The 17,873-nt window shown below is 35.5% G+C and overlaps 1 protein-coding gene across 3 annotated transcripts in view; it reads right to left on the bottom strand.

Moving 5' to 3' along the window:
- Positions 1–17,873, bottom strand: part of AKAP6 (A-kinase anchoring protein 6) — a 267,040-nt gene that overhangs the window by 43,558 nt on the left and 205,609 nt on the right. For all 3 annotated transcript variants that reach the window (XM_087723435.1, XM_087723439.1, XM_087723448.1), the window contains one exon: positions 4,011–4,157. In XM_087723435.1, the coding sequence (XP_087579561.1) occupies positions 4,011–4,157 (147 nt within the window). The remainder of the gene's footprint in view (positions 1–4,010; positions 4,158–17,873) is intronic.

Here is a 17,873-nt window from a genome sequence, read left to right as displayed (position 1 = left end):
TGAGTTTTCTTTGTTGATTTTAGAATCACTTTGATTTGTTGTACTGATAGGGTTAAATAAGCATATATCTTAGCTTTCAGATTGCAGAGTGATAAGTCAATTTATTGGGATTCGTTGGTAATTCAAATCAATTGATGCCAATTCTCAGATTCTGTAGAAATTCTCACCAATCCTCTTGTGTACTCACCAATCCATTCATTTTTTAAAAAGTGGAAATGGGACTGCGGGAATCTAAAATTCAGCTAGCATTCTTTTTGTACCCAAGACAACCTACTCCATCAAACATCATTTTAAAACAGATTTAACATGGCAGAGATATCATCCAAGAACAATTTCATCCTTTCTCCTCTTGGGTTTGAAAAATGGTTACTGATACAGATGTGTGTATATATTATTATTATTATTGACCTAGGTATTTATTAAGCTGCTATTACGCATCACCACTAATTTCTGGATGTATAATTGCTTGGATTCAGTTTCACTTGTGCTACTTTTACGTAATAGCCAAATTGGAGGCATTAAAGACTTGGTTTTAACTGTAATTACAATGACTCAAAATACTTCAAAATTATGTTGCAATAAATATTTGTAGCTCAGGTTTGAAATGAGGGGTCCTCAGATCACCCCCATCCACACAGGTAGGCAAGACACCAGAATATGAAGTGACAGCAAATAGCACTCCTTACTAACACTGATGACATTATCTAGTTAAGGTAATGAAATGTTTGCAAGAAAACAAGCAATCTCAGAGAGCACCAAGGACCCCTCATTAAAATTATGTGAATGGTTGCATTGTAATTGGAGTTATTGTTACAAGACTTCCAAAAGCTAGACTTTCTTTGCCTGCAATAATCAATGGATTATTAAAAGGAGAGTAAGTTAGGATTAGTCCCATTGAAATCAGTGAAATGGGAAATAAGTGTTTTGAGAATTTAACAGCCTAACAATAGGCTTTGAAATACATACTGAATTAAATCAACAAATACTCATCTATTCTCAAACATTGTGCAAATAATGTGTTTGGGAGATCATAACAGAATAAAACAAGCATTCTTGGCAACACCCTTCTATTTTGATGGCTCAAATATTGATAATTTGAAGGCTCTCAGTGGAATCCAGCTTCAGCTATTGTTTTTACGCTGTAACAAAAGTAGCAGCAGGAGGTGAAATCAATGCCCTTGGTGGGTAGGGTCACAAAAAAGAATTTATTGCCACTTTTTTGTTCTGGAACAGTTTGCAATCATAAATTCTTCATAAACAGAATACTTCAGAGAATGGTCCGTCTTCATAAATATACGACAGAGGACATCAATTTCATTTAATTCACAATTTGTGTCAGCACAGCAGATGCCAATGCCTGCCTTGATAGGGTTGTTTAATATGCAATTGAGACTGAGTAATATTCAGCACAGGGGACAAAATTTCACAGATTAAACTGTACGCACCACTGACATTTCATTCTAATGTATTTCCATTCCACACTGTTCACCTTAGATGAAAGTAATATTAAAAACCATATCTCTCTATTTTACCATTGTTAGAAGTTAAAATCCTTGTCTTTAATTTTTTTATGCCAATTAAAAGTAATCATGCCAATTAAACAGTGTGCATGGTGTTGTTAGTTTCCAGTTTTTCTTATTAAATTAAAGAAAACTCCATCAAAAACTGCTCATTAGACGTGAAATTTCATTTAGGAAGAAAAAGCAACTTTTTTTTGTAAATGCAGAAATTAATTTGAAAAAGTAATATAAAATTGCTTCTTGATAGAAAAAGAAAGGACCTTTAAAATTCATTTTAAATGGCAGAGTGGTCTTTTATTTCTGTTTTAAAATCTGATTATTTTAATGAAGGAAAGTTGATTAATTGCTTTTCTGACTGACTGTATATGCTTCTGGGGTAACCAAGAATTTAGGATTGTTCTTGAAATGCACTGATTTAAAAAGATGAACAATTAATTTTGTATGCCCAAGGGGAATTTGAGTTTGATATAAAATAGTCCTTTTCCACATCACACAGCATCTACCTTTCCTCTCGGAAAGAGAGAAATGTTATATGACATGGGGATTGCTTCTTCCTAATGAAAACAAAAGAAACAGAATTAGAAATACTATTGCTGCTGAATATGATTAAAAACTTGGGAATACCTAAAGCAGCTGTTGGAAACATAATCTTATGCCACCCTCAGCAGATGATCAATGCTATCAAAACTCATCATATCAAATATCCACCCACTCAGCATAGTATGTGTAATTCTTTTTCCAGTTTGAGTGGTTTTCAATAAGTAATAGGTGGCCAAAGCGTACAGACAGAGGCAAATATGTGCAGGCCGTGTTTAATAATATTTCCAAAACTATGGAAACATCATTGGTCCATAGAGGTCGGCATCAGGGAATATTTTGTAACTGTTAAGGACAGAAACTTTTCTTCCAATAAAACATTGCATTTTTATATTGCAGTATTTAAATGTCTCAATCTAAAAGTGCAATTTTTCAAAAGATATTTTGATTCATGAAAAGTGGTAGATGTGCAGAAATTGGCTTTTTGCGCGGTTGGCTGAGCACAAAATCTTCCGTGCAAAACTCTGAGAAGTGGATCTCTGCATGGCACATTCAACTTTGATCATACAGTATATTAGTTACTGAAAACATCACATGTGATCTTGTCTACACATGTCAACAATGGTAGCTGATATAGAAGTCTGATGGGGATGTTTTTCAGAACATATTATTCCATTCTTATTCCATTTAATTAACTCCTAGTTTGACTCTAAGGTCAGTTCAAAGTGCTATCTTCTGGAAGGTGATTTAAAAAGCAATATGCTCTCACGTGTGCTTCTTTTTTCTTTGTTTTCTCTGCCATTGCCATCAGAATTGTAATCAGCAGGTATGTAAAACAGAATCTTTTGGCTTGCAGCTCCTGGAACTTGAATTTGGACTGGAATTCAACACTGATTAACCCTCTTTCTGATTGTGAATTGTATGAGAGTGCTATCTTATGTTACTTATTTTTCCTCTCATTATTCTGATTTTTATATTGATATTGTTTGCTTACGTGTAGCTGAATCACAGTGCATTGAAACTATGGACACAGGTGGGAGTGCATCCATTATTTTAAGGTTATTATTTAAAAGTCTGAAAATGTAGCACTTTTAGTAAAATGATTGCTTACCTATGACTTTATCATTTAGTTTGTAAAGTTACCTGACCTTTGATCTTGAGTGACACCAATTAAGGGAAGGCAGGGAGAATAGAAACACATTTGTCCTCTCACATACCTTTCAGCAATTGGCAGTAATGTTTCTGACATAATGCCTTATTGGTATCTGGCTAAGAGACTCACTGTGAGGCAGATGTTAGAATCTCACATTTGGTTGACAGTGTCACCAAATGTGAGATTCTAACATCTGCCTCACAGTGAGTCTCTTATAGCATGAAATGAATTATATAAAACATTTATTTTTTGTTTACTTCTTTTGTCAAACATGAGCTGCATATGTCACTCAAAACACATCCTGATTGCTACCTTGCAATTTCAGATTGGTGCAATATTTGCACATTTATTCTCTGCAGCATCAGTATGACCTGAAATATGTAGCGACATCCCCACTTTTCATCTTTAGGGTATAGTAAATAGTTAAAGAGTAGATGTCTCTAACATGTACCTTCAGAATAAATTCTATTAATATTCACTCAAGCATGACAGTCCATGTATATCTGTATTATAGTGTATACTGTATTAAAGCTGACTTGATGCATGCCCATAATACATGGCATATTTTACTTACATTTTTTCTGTATTAAAGTACTAAAATTATTAAAGTCTGACTAGGCACAAACAGAGAATAAAAAAATAGACAAAGAAATTTTTTCTATAATAGTATGTTTGAAATGTATCTAGTGAGCTGAATGAAAGAGATATTTGAGTTTCATATTAGAAATCAGACACAGAGCATACTTTAAGGCACAGAAAAAGGACCTAGAACCCACAAACAGTAATAAAAATGTAAATACCCCAAGCAGTTCCCATTTTTCATTAATTGAATCCACTTTTTCAAGGAGATCGCTTGGTAACAAAACACCACTTCTCTTCAGAGCTTCGACTTTACTCAGCAATTCCATCTTTTTGGGATGTCTGATTGACATTTCTACACTGTACCTCTAAAATGAAAAAAAAGATGAGTTAGCTATAGAAAAACACCTTTAATTTAAAAATAATCTTAGAAAGTAAGAGGAAAGAATAACAGAGTTGGGAGGGATCTTGTAGGTCATCTAGTCCAACCCCCTGCTTGAGCAGCAGACCCTGAATATGAATATGACTGAATTTGATCTCACTATTATGTAATTCATTTACTTCTAAATGTCTTTTAAAATTACACCAACAAAATGAGACTAATGAAGACAACTGTGACATAAAGATAGCTTCCAACTCTGTTCAGCAGGGTCTCTGCATTCGTTTGGTTCCCAATTCTAATTCAAGTTAATGAAAATAATTCACATAACAGGCAAAATATATTTATACAGAACCTTTTTAAAGGTGATGTTTATACATTTCCTTGTATCTCTCAATTCTTGGGAGAAACATATTTTTTTCATATTCCCACATACAAATTGTTTTTTTGGCTGGGATCCAGCAAGTGACTTTATCCTATTCAAGGGCATATGAATCTTAATTGCATTTTAAAATACTTTTACATTTGCCAACAAATCTCAATCCATATCATAATCTGAATGTATTCACATGTCCCTCTAGCCTTAGTTTATGACTTGGCAAATAATCATTTCCTTTCCATTGGGTCTTCCAAAGAGCAGGCACAGTTGACCAGGTAACCAGGACAATGTCTTGTCTGGAAGCATATGACCGACTCATTCAACATGGGATATAGGTCAAATAATTCATGGATAGTTTATTAGCTCAAGCATTGGTTTGAAGGGCCCAGTGGGTTTGAAGGCACCTTGACTTAGAAAAAAGTTTATTAATAACACAAAAAAGGAGTTTACTGCCTCAGTAACTAAAATTAATGTTTTGGTGAGCATACAAAATGTGGTGATATTACTTTGGATCTCATACTTTGAATTGCAAAATCCATAGAAAGCCACTAAATGCCTAGACAGTTCTTATAGCAAACTTCCTCCTTTGGTACTACCCAGGTTCCCAATCATAGCCATCAATTTTGGGAACTGCAATTCTACCACTACTGGAAGGTATAAGCTTTGAAAATCCTGTATCACCTGTTCTTACACTTTGTTGCTGCACAGAAGCCAAAATAATATCACATGTTATGATATCACCATGCAAATAACATATATCTATTGCATTATGATGTAATTCATGTACAACATATATAGTGCAGATCACTCCTCCCCCTATAGATGCCTTAGCCCAGTGATGGCTAACCTTTTTTCCATTGCGTGCCAAAAGCGGGAGGAGCGCAGGGAGGTCATGGGCAGGCATGCCCACACCCATAATTCTATGTGCATGACCCCGCACATGCACACTGACACCCCCCATGCGCATGCGTGCATGACCCCTGCCCCCCCCCTTTGTGTGTGATGGACTCATTTTTCGCCCTCCCCAGGCTCCAGAGGCTTTCTAGGATCCTGGGGAGGGTGAAAATGGTCTTCCCTGCCCCCTCCGGAGGCCCTCTGGAGACTTCAGGAGGCTTCCCTAAAGCCTCTGAATGGCAAAAAATGGCCAAAATTGAAGGTCAAAGGAGCTGAGAGGGAAACGCCTCATGCACCCTAACAAATGGCTCCACGTGTACTTGTGCCATAGTTTCTCCATCATGGCCTTAGCCCATTTGGAAAACTCTGAAATAAATTTGAGCAAACCAAGGCAGTTTACTTGGCAATAAAACAAAAACAAAAAAACCCCAACAACCTATTACTGAATAGTCTCTCTCTCTCTCTCTCTCTCTCTCTCTCTCTCTCTCTCTCTCTCTCTCTCTCTCTCTCTCTCTCTCTCTCTCTCTCTCTCTCTCTCTCTCTCTCTCTCTCTCTCTCTCTCTCTCTCTCTCTCTCTCTCTCCACACACACACACACACACAAGTTCATATGCGCATTTTCTTTCTGTTTTAAAGAAACAGTGATAATATGTATTTAGATACTAGTACAAAAAACAATTGCCAAAAAAAGCATTTAAAAGTGTCATATAAACTACACTTATCTATTAGCAATTTGCACATTTAACATTAGGTTTTTTTGAAACCTGAGGAATAAAGTTCCTTCTGCTGCCATTGAAGGAAAAAACTTAAAACCAGAAGAAACTAGAGCAAAGTCAAAGTAGACTAAAGAACGTTTGAAACATGGGTGCTTTTCTCAGATCCAAGAACACATTGCCTGACAAAACAAAACAAAAATATAATTGGAGGGTATTTAGCAGAAAACAAGGAAGGTGTGAAATCATTCTTTCAGCTAATAGATCCTCAGTGTTTGCATGAATATGTTTGCATATTGTTAATTTCATATTTTAATCTTTCATTTGCACTGCACATGAATATCATTTATATTTTGCCAACTTCAAATATTAGTCATTTGTGGATCACAGAGCAAAATGTTTTAAATTAGATGGTTTAAAGTATTTCTCATTATTAATGAACACAGATCAGATGCCAGTGTATCAAAAATAAGCATGAATATGCATAAGAGGCAGCCAATGATTGTTTAGATTTACAAAACAAACTTGTCTTTTCAATATGTGAAAAGGAAAGTAGAAGCTGTTTTTCTTTTTTCTTTAAAAAAATATCTGCATTAACAAGAAGTAATCAGGTTTCAAATGATAGGATTGGATCACAGAATAGCTAACCTTTTCCTTGGGCTAAAATTGCCAACAAGTATGATTCTTGGCTCTATATGATTGCCTTTTCAACTGGAAAGGGTGACTAGAGGAGATTACAATCTGCTTTATGTAATCTGATTTCTATTTAAAGATGATATAGCTGAAAAAGATTTACATAATTATTTCTGTAAGTATGCATAATATCAAGAGAAATCCAAGTCTGTTTTAGCTAGAAAGTGCAATGTACCTGGTTTCACTTATTTTGCATTTTTCCTAGAAAGTCGAAGGGAATTCTCTAATTATCTGACTATGTTTTGCACTTGCCTACTAATATTTTTCACCTGTAATAAACTGGATTTGTTTGCTTTGGGCTGAAAAGTATTATAGCTGTGTTTTTGAGCTGGTAAAGATTAACATCTAAACAAATCAGGCAGCATATGTCTCTTAACAATAATACTCTAGTTATCATAAAGACCTAATGGGTATCATTTAATTTTGGTTCTAAATAAAGTGGTTGCATTATGCAGCATAATACGAAGAGTCCTTGTGACAGATGCTATAAAAGATTATTACATTAAGCCAAATAAATAGGTTAGGTTTCTATATGCTTTCTGTCTCTTTCACAGAATATCATACTGCATAAACAGTGTGATAAAAGAGGCTAATTGCTAGAATATGCATTGTACAGTGGCTGGAAAAGTTATAGGGGGGAAAACATTTCACTGAAAACTGCACCAGATATGAAAAGAACAGTCAGTATTGTTTCAAGGTAAAGGACTAAAATTGAAGTTATTTATTTCACTGTGAGAAAAATGCTTACTGTACTGTTGAGCTAAGATTCTGATAGCACATGATATATTTTTTTACCCTTCAAACACTTACATTCTGCAAAATTAGCTTCCCAGCTCTATCAGTGCTGCACAACCCTAGTCTAGTAGGAGTTCTTTATCCTGCGGTGAGAAGATAATTTAATCTTCATATTCATTCTACCCTCAGCATTAAGTGAGCAAAGACGGCTGTATTGTGACAGGCTGTGAATGTTATGATATAGATTACTGTTCAATAGCCAACAATGAGATTGAGAATTTTTAAACTCACATCATTTCCTCTTTTTTTTCCTCCATCATCCAACAATAGCTACAATAAATAAAATGATTGAATATTTATTTTTCTACTTCATTTGCCCGCAGAAAAAAGCCTTACATATTTTTATGGCAAAGTCAGATGTTTATATCTATGGACAAGTAGAAGGAGTTTATTTTGAATCCACCCAAGAAAAAAGGGCAGGAGAGTGATGTAAGCTGAGGAATTTTGATCCTCTTCTCTTCCCCTCATTCTTTTTTCCTTCTCCACTTACAATCTTTTAAAGTAATTAAAACCAATACACCTTAGATATTTCGTAAAAGTTTGTACTAAAGACAGTTCACTGGAACATAATCAGGAAATGTAGAAAAGATTATTAAGAGAATTTTGTGATGAATGTTTCCTAAAGTGTCCAGCTTTTTCTTTGAGAGAGAGAGAGGGAGGGAGGGAGGGAGGGACAGAAATCACACCCCAAAATTCTGTCCAAACAGAGACTGGAACAATGCCTTGAAACAGCATTAATTGTCACCATGGAAACCAGAAGAATAAGCCATTTTGAACCGGCCTAGAAGGCACTCATTGAGCAACTAAGCATTTTTTTGTCTCCTTCAGTGTTAAAGAACAAGATGCCTAGTCACTAAGAGGTCAAAGAAAGAAATCATTATGAAAAGATCCTGGATGTCAACTCTGTGGTTAATGATAATAATAACAACAATAATAATAATTCTGACATTTAATAATAGACCAAGTCTTTATTGCACGCTTTTCATGAAAGAGCTGCATTGGGCATCCCTGCCCCACCCTCGCCCCACAAAAATCAGGATCTAGAGTGAAATGTTAGGGCAATATTATGCAGCCCTTGGGTCTAAAGCTCCCTGGGAATTTTGTTGTAATAAAACTTCAGAAGAGGAAAGCAAAAAAAAAAAAAAGGAAAGGAAAGGAAAGGAAAGGAAAGGAAAGGAAAGGAAAGAGGGAAAAAAGGCTGCATGATGGAATTTAAAATAATGCTTTAAAAGCACACAGAGAGATTAAGACATCTATTGTATACTTTTGTATGGTGCTTCTGTGGGTTAAAGTGAAAAGAGACCAGACATACCAAACATAGCGAGCTGTGAACATAAGAGAAAGAAGAATTAAGCCAGGGAATACTTCTCTGTGGTTGAAATATTATTGGGATTGGGGTTCACTTTTTCAGATTTTACATCATGCATTTCAGACTTGTTTTCATAACAACAGAATAATGCCGGTTACTTTAAGGAATTAAACAATGCTTCAAATTTCATTGAAACACACTCTGCAAGTGTTCATAGATTTCTCTCTTGCTAAGAAGTTACTGTATTATCAGATAGAAATAGATCTCATGTATGAGCACATACAACACACGCACGTGCACTTCATTTGCAAATAACTCCCTCCTACAGGCTGCACAGAGCCTCTTATTAGAAACACTGCCCTGTGGATACATTCGCCAATTACATTAATAAATGTACATTGCATTAAAACTGATACCTATGCATGACTCAAGTATTTGCCTGTCATCTGCCTACATACATATACATCCTTTGCTTTCTGGCTAATATTCCTGCTCTTCACGCCTAGGCTTCATGGTGGCCCCTCAGGAAGCCCATGCCTAATGCCATTCATTAATGAACAAAGACTCTTTTTATTCCGAAGCCCAGAGTCCAAAGCTCAGCTGTATACATGGAGAGTGAAGGAATCTGCTAGAGGCCAGGCTACCCTTCACAACAGCTCGTAGGCACCAAGTCCTTTCCTAACACCAAAGCAAGACATTTTACAAGCAATCCAGAGGCAGGATTATATTCCATATTTCATATATCTTGCAAGTACAATCAGAATATCTGGTTGCTGTTCAGGTCATTTTTTCTAGCAGCCATTACTTTGTTCAAACTTCTTGCAATCTCCTGCTATCAGAGCATGCAAAAAAAAAAAAGCTGCACAGAAAAATTATAAAGACTTCTATAGCTGTCCTTATAAATGAATAATTAGTTTTCTTATTATTGGGACAAATTTGCTGCTAAGCCTTGGGGGACAAAATTAAAAACTGCAATATTGTTTAAAGTAGCCCGAATTCATACAGCAGATAATCTCCAGGGTTAAGAATTTGTTTTCTTTTTCTCTAAGCTATTGCAATTGCATGATCTAGAAAACATTCTACTTTGGCTATATATTGTTAATTGGGGATGCATTGCAGTATTTTTGTTTAATATAAATCAAACTTCTATATTAAAATGAATTGAAAATTCCCCAACAGAAGTTCAAAAAGCAATATTTTTAAAAGTGTATTTCATTAAACTTCACTCCAATTATATCACCTTGAAAACTGAAGAGAGGAAATCACTAACTTATTCTTGTAAAGTCCTTTAAGAAACAATAATAATAATAATAATAATAAATTGCACAATGTCACAGTAAAAAGGTTTAACGAACATGCAAGTGCAAAACAAAAATTCATTTTGTTTAAATAATTTCAGCAAGGAATGAATATATTCACTGAGAGTGAGGTAGGCAGTACCTATCTCTCTCTGTGTGTATGTCTGTGTATGTGTGTGGGGGGTGGGGAGTGCACACGCACCCATGCACACCAACATTTATGTCTTTCATCTAAGCTCCCCACCTCCTCCATTATATCTTTGTCATAGTTCTATGAAAGAAAAACTCTTTTTAAAGAATTTATTTTACCATAATAAAGTAATGTGTTTTTTTTAAAAACCAATTGCTCTACTTTTATGAAATGATATGATCCAAAACATTTAAATTTTGACTGTAACTATAAAATCTTTTGTGCCCTTTAATGAGTTGATATTAAATATTTAATACTGTTTAGGGCATATCCACTACCACCAAAAACAGTTATATTCCCAGCAGTCCCACTGTTTCAGGCAGAAGGCTTGATTGATCCTCCTAGCCTGAATTGAGTAGAATGAAAAGAAGCAGTTGGAAAATAGCTGCAATCATTTAATGCAGATGACCTCTGACAGGCTCACAGCTCTTCTATCTGAACAGAAAATTTGCATGGGGTCTCTGTGCAGAGGAACAATGTAACCTAAATGGTAGACAATCTTTATTCTAATGAAGTGGGTGTCAAGGTCAATGTAAAACTGCAATGATAAATGGTGCACCACTAGGCAAGAGAAGTTGTGTAGGCATTGTACTGCTTTCACGTTAATTGAAGGCTGAAAATGCATGAGTGAAAGCGTAAGACTCTTCTCACCGCCGTGTGTTAATGCAAAGAAAAAAAGTTGTTTTTTTTCCCTTCAGGACTCTGACCATTGATATGAATCTTATTGCAACAAGGTCAGTAACATAAATACAACTGCTCAGCCAATAGTGGGTGAGCGGGAAGGAGTTGTTATTTGGATGCTTTATTTCTAGACTAACAACTTCCACAATCAGAGTGCCCAAAAAATAACAAGTCTCCAGACACCTAATGTAATTCCCATGATCCTTTTGCTATTTAGAAGATCTGTCTTTAATTAGTTCCAAACAAGCAGCCCTTTAGACAACTCTTCATTAGATACCACTCCTCTTGAAATAACTGTATAACCACTATCCCCTTTGCAGTTGTGTTCCAATGTTATTATTTTTCTCTAGGTTCTAAATTTCCTTGTTAGTATACAGTTAATATCTCTAGGTGCCTTTTGTTCTGAATAAAAATTAGACCAGTAAAACTGGGTTTTGTTATGCAAAGGGTGGTATGTCTTAAGTAGGAACTAAACTACAATCAGTTATTGTGGCTTTGTCAAAATGGCAGCGCAACTATAATTACACACTTCATCAGTCAATCAAGCAATTTGTAAAAGGCAGTACATTTTGTCCTGTAAAACAAAAGAGGGTAAGATGCTTTTAAAAAACCCTTAACAGCTTAAGCCTGTTTAAAAGTATATTGCTTCTCACTAATATGCTCATTAAAAGCCAAGAACTCCAGCTTTATTTATTCAAACAAGAAATATGTTATCAGATTATCAATATCCTTCCAGTACTTCCCAGGTTTATCACATAAGAAACACTTAATCGAAAATTGTATGTTTTCTTCCATATACACTATACTATCTGATAGTTCCATTTTATTCTCTTCCAACATTTTAGATCCATTTCTGTTTGACTTTGGAAATTGTTATGGGACAGAATATGCTTCAACTGCTTTGATGGACAACTTAGACAGGAGATTGACTGGGGAATTGTGTTACTGCTTCTGTTCACTTTTATGATTTTTAAACAATAAATCATTAATTTAGAGAAGTAGAATAAGTAGCAGAAACCGAGACCACTCTCACATTGGAGTGCACAAGGGAGAAGGATGGCCAAGTCCATAGTCTCCAGTCAAGTACATTGAGGCAAAAAAACTAAACATGTCAAGAGAGCAAAGAATATGTTTAGGCTTATATACTAAACTAAAGTAAGCTAAAATAAACTTAGTTAAACCTAATAAACTTCATCTTATTCTGCTTGCGATTTCATGTATGAAACAACTAGGAAATATTGTCCAATAGTTTGGGGTGTTTATTGCTAACAATATGCTGATGATGCTCATCCAAGCTTTTCAGTTCTGGATGAAAGTGGGGGGAAAAAAATTGAAGTCTCATCCACAGAGAACCCGTAGCTATTCCAGACTGTTTTCTTTGAAAAGGAAATCGGGAACAAGAATTTACTTCTGCTTGAAAACATGAACATATTTGTAGATATATTCTAACATTCAGCCCTTAATTGGGATGTTAGATGTTGATAATGGCCAGAGGTACATTTATATATCTAAGGCAAGAATGCCAGGGGCACCCATTTTTCAAGATGCCCAGTCCAATTCCTTGATCTATGTTTTAATTACTTGTCTAAATTACTGTAATACATACTTCTCTTTGTCCTATCATTATCACAAATACATTTGGTGGGAACATGAGAGAAGGTCTTCATGCTAGTTGTTCCCAAAATTGTCCAGGTTGAGTTCCACAATAGCAAAGACATTTTCATCACAACAGGCTCTTAACGTTTATACTGACATTCAGAAGAAAAAGAAATTTCAAATATCAAATTAACAAGCTGATAAAAAAACTCAATATATAAAATAAACTTTAAAAATTTAGTAGAAATGTTTAAAAATAATAAAAGTCAAGCAGGTGTGACCAAATTGCTTGAACATCCTTTAATTTGTTCCTAAATGGATTTATTGCTGAATTAAGGTGATGAGTTTATTGTTTTAGTGGTATATTGATGATTTTTAATAACTTGCTTATTTTATCTTTATTGTTACATTTTTTTACTTGAAAGGTAGGAAATGCATTGAATAAAAAATAAACCGTGTTGGCTAAATTCAGATGTTTTAAAATATATGTAAAATAGAGCCATGGTTAGAGTGCAATACTGCAGGCTACTTCTTCTAATCACCAGCTGCCAGCAGTTTGGAGATCAAATCTCACCAGGCTCAAGGTTGACTCAGCCTTCCAGTGGGTAAAATGAGGACCCCGATTGTTGGGGGCAATATGCTGACTTTGTAAACCGTTTAGAGTGGGCTGTAAAGCACTATGAAGCGGTATATAGGCCTAAGTGCTATTGCTATTGCTATACTTATGAACATATAACACATATGAACATATAACATTAAGCCCATACTGAAGTAAGACAGAGGTATATACTTTCTAAGTAATTGTTGATTACAGTAGCTTAAGGGGGTAGCAGAAAAAATCTCAACTGCTATACACACAAACTGTTCATAAATTTGAATATTGCTCTGATTTCATTCAACAAGTTACCGTGTTCACAAACTTTTAATAATATTTTTTCAAATATTTCTCATGGCAATCATTAAACCACATGTCTACCAATAATGAGAATTTATGGGTTCCTATTAATATCTAGAAAGAGTCATAAAGACTAATTAAGGAATTATTCATATCTGTGGATACAAACAGTTGAATGAGGGCTGGAAGATAGTGGGTTGCTCAAGAATGTCACTTAGTGCATTTCAACGAAGGATATCCCAGCTCATTTTGCATATCTGATTTTAAAATCTAATAGGACATAACAGAAAACACATTCATTCATTTCTAAAATATTTGCCTCTGAGTAAATTCTAACTGTACTGCCTAGTGCCTCATATTTAGCAATTTCTTCATGGAACAATGCTTTTGAATACAGAATAAATTTTCCCGATGCCACAATCAAGAAAATGCAGTTCAATATATTGAGAAAAAAATATTGTATAGGCAAATGTTACTGATGAAACTGTTAAAAAAACTGTACAGCTTCATCTGTGTGTGATTTGTCAGGTCTGAAGCTTTGACGTGCCCAAGGGGCAGACCCCAGCGGGGAGTAGGCTGCAGAGCTAAATAGCTGTGAAAGAAGTCTTAATGTAGGATGGAATTCAAACTAACCTTGACATGACCTCAGGAAAAATATGCAAAAAGTAAAATGAATGCACTCTGCAAGATACATCCTAATTTTGTGGCCAGGCTGGTTAGCTTCACAAACATAACCAAGGCTTTAAAAGCAAAATAAAATATGAGACAAGGAGGAAGCAGGAATTCAGGGAAAACTTAAGCAGGCATGATGTGATTCAATGAAGGCATGTGAACAATTTGGAAGCAATCCAAATAAAAACCAACACTGAACAATATTGTTGTCAGCCTGCCTATTCAGGAAAAAAAATTTTTTTTAGGTTGAATATAAATGACACAAAGCCAAGATTACATCATTGCATTACAAAGTCTGCTGTGACTTTTAGCTGAACAGCTCTCATGGATCTACTAGTTGATGGTAGCTATTCAGCAACTTGATTTTTAGAATGTTTTCTTTCCATTATATTTTTAACCAGATTTCTTGAACTGCTGCTTTATTCTGGATACTGTCCACTTGAAGGAAATGAAATTCCTATATTGTCTTTATTTCATTTTATATTTTTGTTCATTTTTGAAACAGCAAAAATAAATTTATCTGAACTAAAAACAGTTGGAACTTTGAAAATGAGTCATAAGTAGCTTTGGGGAGGTTGTTTGTAATGTTGAATGATTGCTAAGTAACTGTCATTAAACAAGGACTACCTTTATAAATTATTTATCTGCTAACTTTATATATACGTAGATATATCACATAGCACATATGTGATATATGATATGTAATATATTTGTGTCTATGTAAGGTAAAGGCTCCCCTTGCACATATGTCCTAGTAGTTCTCAACTCTAGGAGGCGGTGCTTATCTCTGTTTCAAAGCCGAAGAGCCAGCACTGTCCGAAGACATCTTTGTGTTCATGTGAACACCAAAGGTGCACAGAACGCTGTTACCTTCCCACCAAAGGTGGTTCCTATTTTTCTACTTGCATTTTTACATGCTTTCGAACTGCTAGGTTGGCAGAAGCTGGGACAAGTAATGGGAGTTCACTCCGTTACGCGGCGCTAGGGATTCAAACCACCGAACTGCTGACATTTCTGATCAACAAGCTCAGCGTCTTAGCCACTGATCCACTGTGTCCCTATATAAAACATTATATATAGATATATCATATATCATATATGTGATATATGATATGTAATGTATTTGTGTCTATCTATAGATTTGACTTCATACACCACAATAAATACCACACCTTCACATTTTTTAATATCAAACAAACTTGGGAAAGTAATGGAGGAAAGTAATGATTTAACTTTTATCCAGTGTTGCAAGTTTGGAAATATATGGTAGAAAGAATTTGTCTTTGTGCTCAGGTGAATTCTGCCAGGAAACAGTACTTGTAACTGAAGATGTCCAAAGTCAAAGTTACTTTCTTTATGCATTTTCCGAAGTGTCATTTCAGCAAACATCTCAGGTAGCTGTGCTGGTCCATTACAATAAAAGAATCAAGTAATGATCGGTAGAGATAAATGCATTGTCAATGATTCAATGGTGTTCTCACATTTTAAACTATTCCTTCATGAATCATAAATTCTGTCTCCACTATTGGCACAAATTTAAGGCATCACATAGGTTTTCCAGTTATATACATAAAATATTATATGGTTTATAATATGACTAGGTTGTCTGTTTATATTTCAAATCCATTTTCTTCTCACCAACAATCATACATTCATATAAATTGGACAGGAGGGGTACAATAATGCAGAAAAAGTGCAAAAGCAATTTAAGTTCTCAGAGGATCAAATTGTTAGATTCCACAAATCTTTGTGTTTGTATTAATTTATTGGAAACATTACAAGGAAACAGTATTACCTCTATTTTTCAACCATTACACAGGCTAGTTTTGCATGTTTCAAGCACATATACAAAATTCCCTATACCTTATTCAAATTACCTGCATACATTTGCATGGCTTATGTAAATTTAAGTTTTTCTTAACACAATTGCTGGGCAAGGGAGAAAGGAACATCTCTAAAGGAGAAACCAATAAAATAAACATACAGCCATGATAGCCAACAGACCTGGTTCAATTGATACATAAGTATTTAGACCTTCTTCAAGGCAAAATTATTTTATTTTCTTGACAGATCTTTGTGACACCATGTCTGCATAGAAAGCCATGGAATGACCTATTCCTGATACATTAGCAGCTCTACAAAATATAACAATATTAAAACACACTTTTTCTTATAATTATAATTGTGCTGGAGTATTGAGCTAAATGTATCCAAAGGAATTCTCCAAACATTCAACCAAAACCTTCAAATATAATCTAGGTTTTGGATTCGGCATTTTCATTTTGCAGAAACATAAAACCTTCTCTATCTCTCCCTCCCTCTTGCATTAAAGGCTTTTAAATACTAAATTCAAAATTTGGATATGGATTTTCCCAACAGAGATAATTATTCAAGATTAAGTGAAAAAATTACAATGTCACTGCTGAAGAGTGACTACAGTGTTTAGCATTCTGACCCATTGAATCAAATCCCAGGATACCTAGATTGGAAACAAAGGTTCTAACAGTATCATTTAGAGGCCATTACAGTCCAATAGTGAAGCCTTCCTTACTTGCAAAATTTCTCACATAGGTGGATGTGGCCAGTTACAAAACACCCATTTACTCATAAGCCTAGCCAGATAGGCTGCTCCCTCTGTACCCTCTAGCCACCCAGTTTGTTAGTACATATTCAGAGATAGTATACTGCCGGTTCGCCCCAGTTGGGGAGAACTTGTAGTGGCAGCATCGGGAGACACATCCCACCTGCCCAGAGGTAATCACAGATGCTCTGCGCGTGCACAGAAGGGTCTGTGCATGCACAGAAGTGCCGTATGAAAATGAAGCATGCAGGTGCATATGTGTGCTCCCAGTTCTGAACCAGTAGCAAAAATAAAAGGATTTCATGCCTGTACATATTCCAATTTACAATAAAATAGCAGAGTTGGAAGGGATCTTGGAGGTCTTCTAGTCCAACCCCCTGCCTAGGCAGGAAACCCTATACCATTTCAGACAAATGGCTATCCAACATCTTCTTAAAGTCTTCCAGTGTTGGGGCATTCACAGCTTCTGGAGGCAAGCTGTTCCACTGATTAATTGTTCTAACTATCAGGAAATTTCTCCTCAGTTCTAAGTTGCTTCTCTCCTTGATTAGTTTCCACCCATTGCTTCTTGTTCTACCCCCAGGTGCCTTGGACAATAATTTGAGTCCCTCTTCTTTGTGGCAACCCCTGAGATATTGGAACACTGCTATCATGTCTCCCCATGTCCTTCTTTTCATTAAACTAGACATACTCAGTTCCTGCAACCATTCCTCATATGTTTTAGCCTCCAGTCCCCTAATCATCTTTGTTGCTGTTCTCTGCACTCTTTCTAGAGTCTCCATCGTGGTGACCAAAACTGAATGCAGTATTCCAAGTGTGGCCTTACCAAGGCATTATAAAGTGGTATTAACACTTCACATGATCTTGATTCTATCCCTCTGTTTATGCAGCCTAGAACTGTGTTGGCTTTTTTGGCAGCTGCTGCACACTGCTCACTCATATTTAAGTGGTTGTCCACTATGATTCCAAGATCCCTCTCACAGTCTACTAATCCCTCTACTATTGAGGAA

The sequence above is a fragment of the Thamnophis sirtalis genome, unplaced genomic scaffold (assembly GCF_051295495.1).
Source record: "Thamnophis sirtalis isolate CommonGarterSnake01/CBP01778 unplaced genomic scaffold, rThaSir2_p1.2 scaffold_1, whole genome shotgun sequence".
Lineage (NCBI taxonomy): Eukaryota > Metazoa > Chordata > Lepidosauria > Squamata > Natricidae > Thamnophis > Thamnophis sirtalis.
The sequence above is the reverse complement of the archived record's forward strand: the minus strand, read 5'-3'. Positions and strand labels throughout refer to the sequence as shown.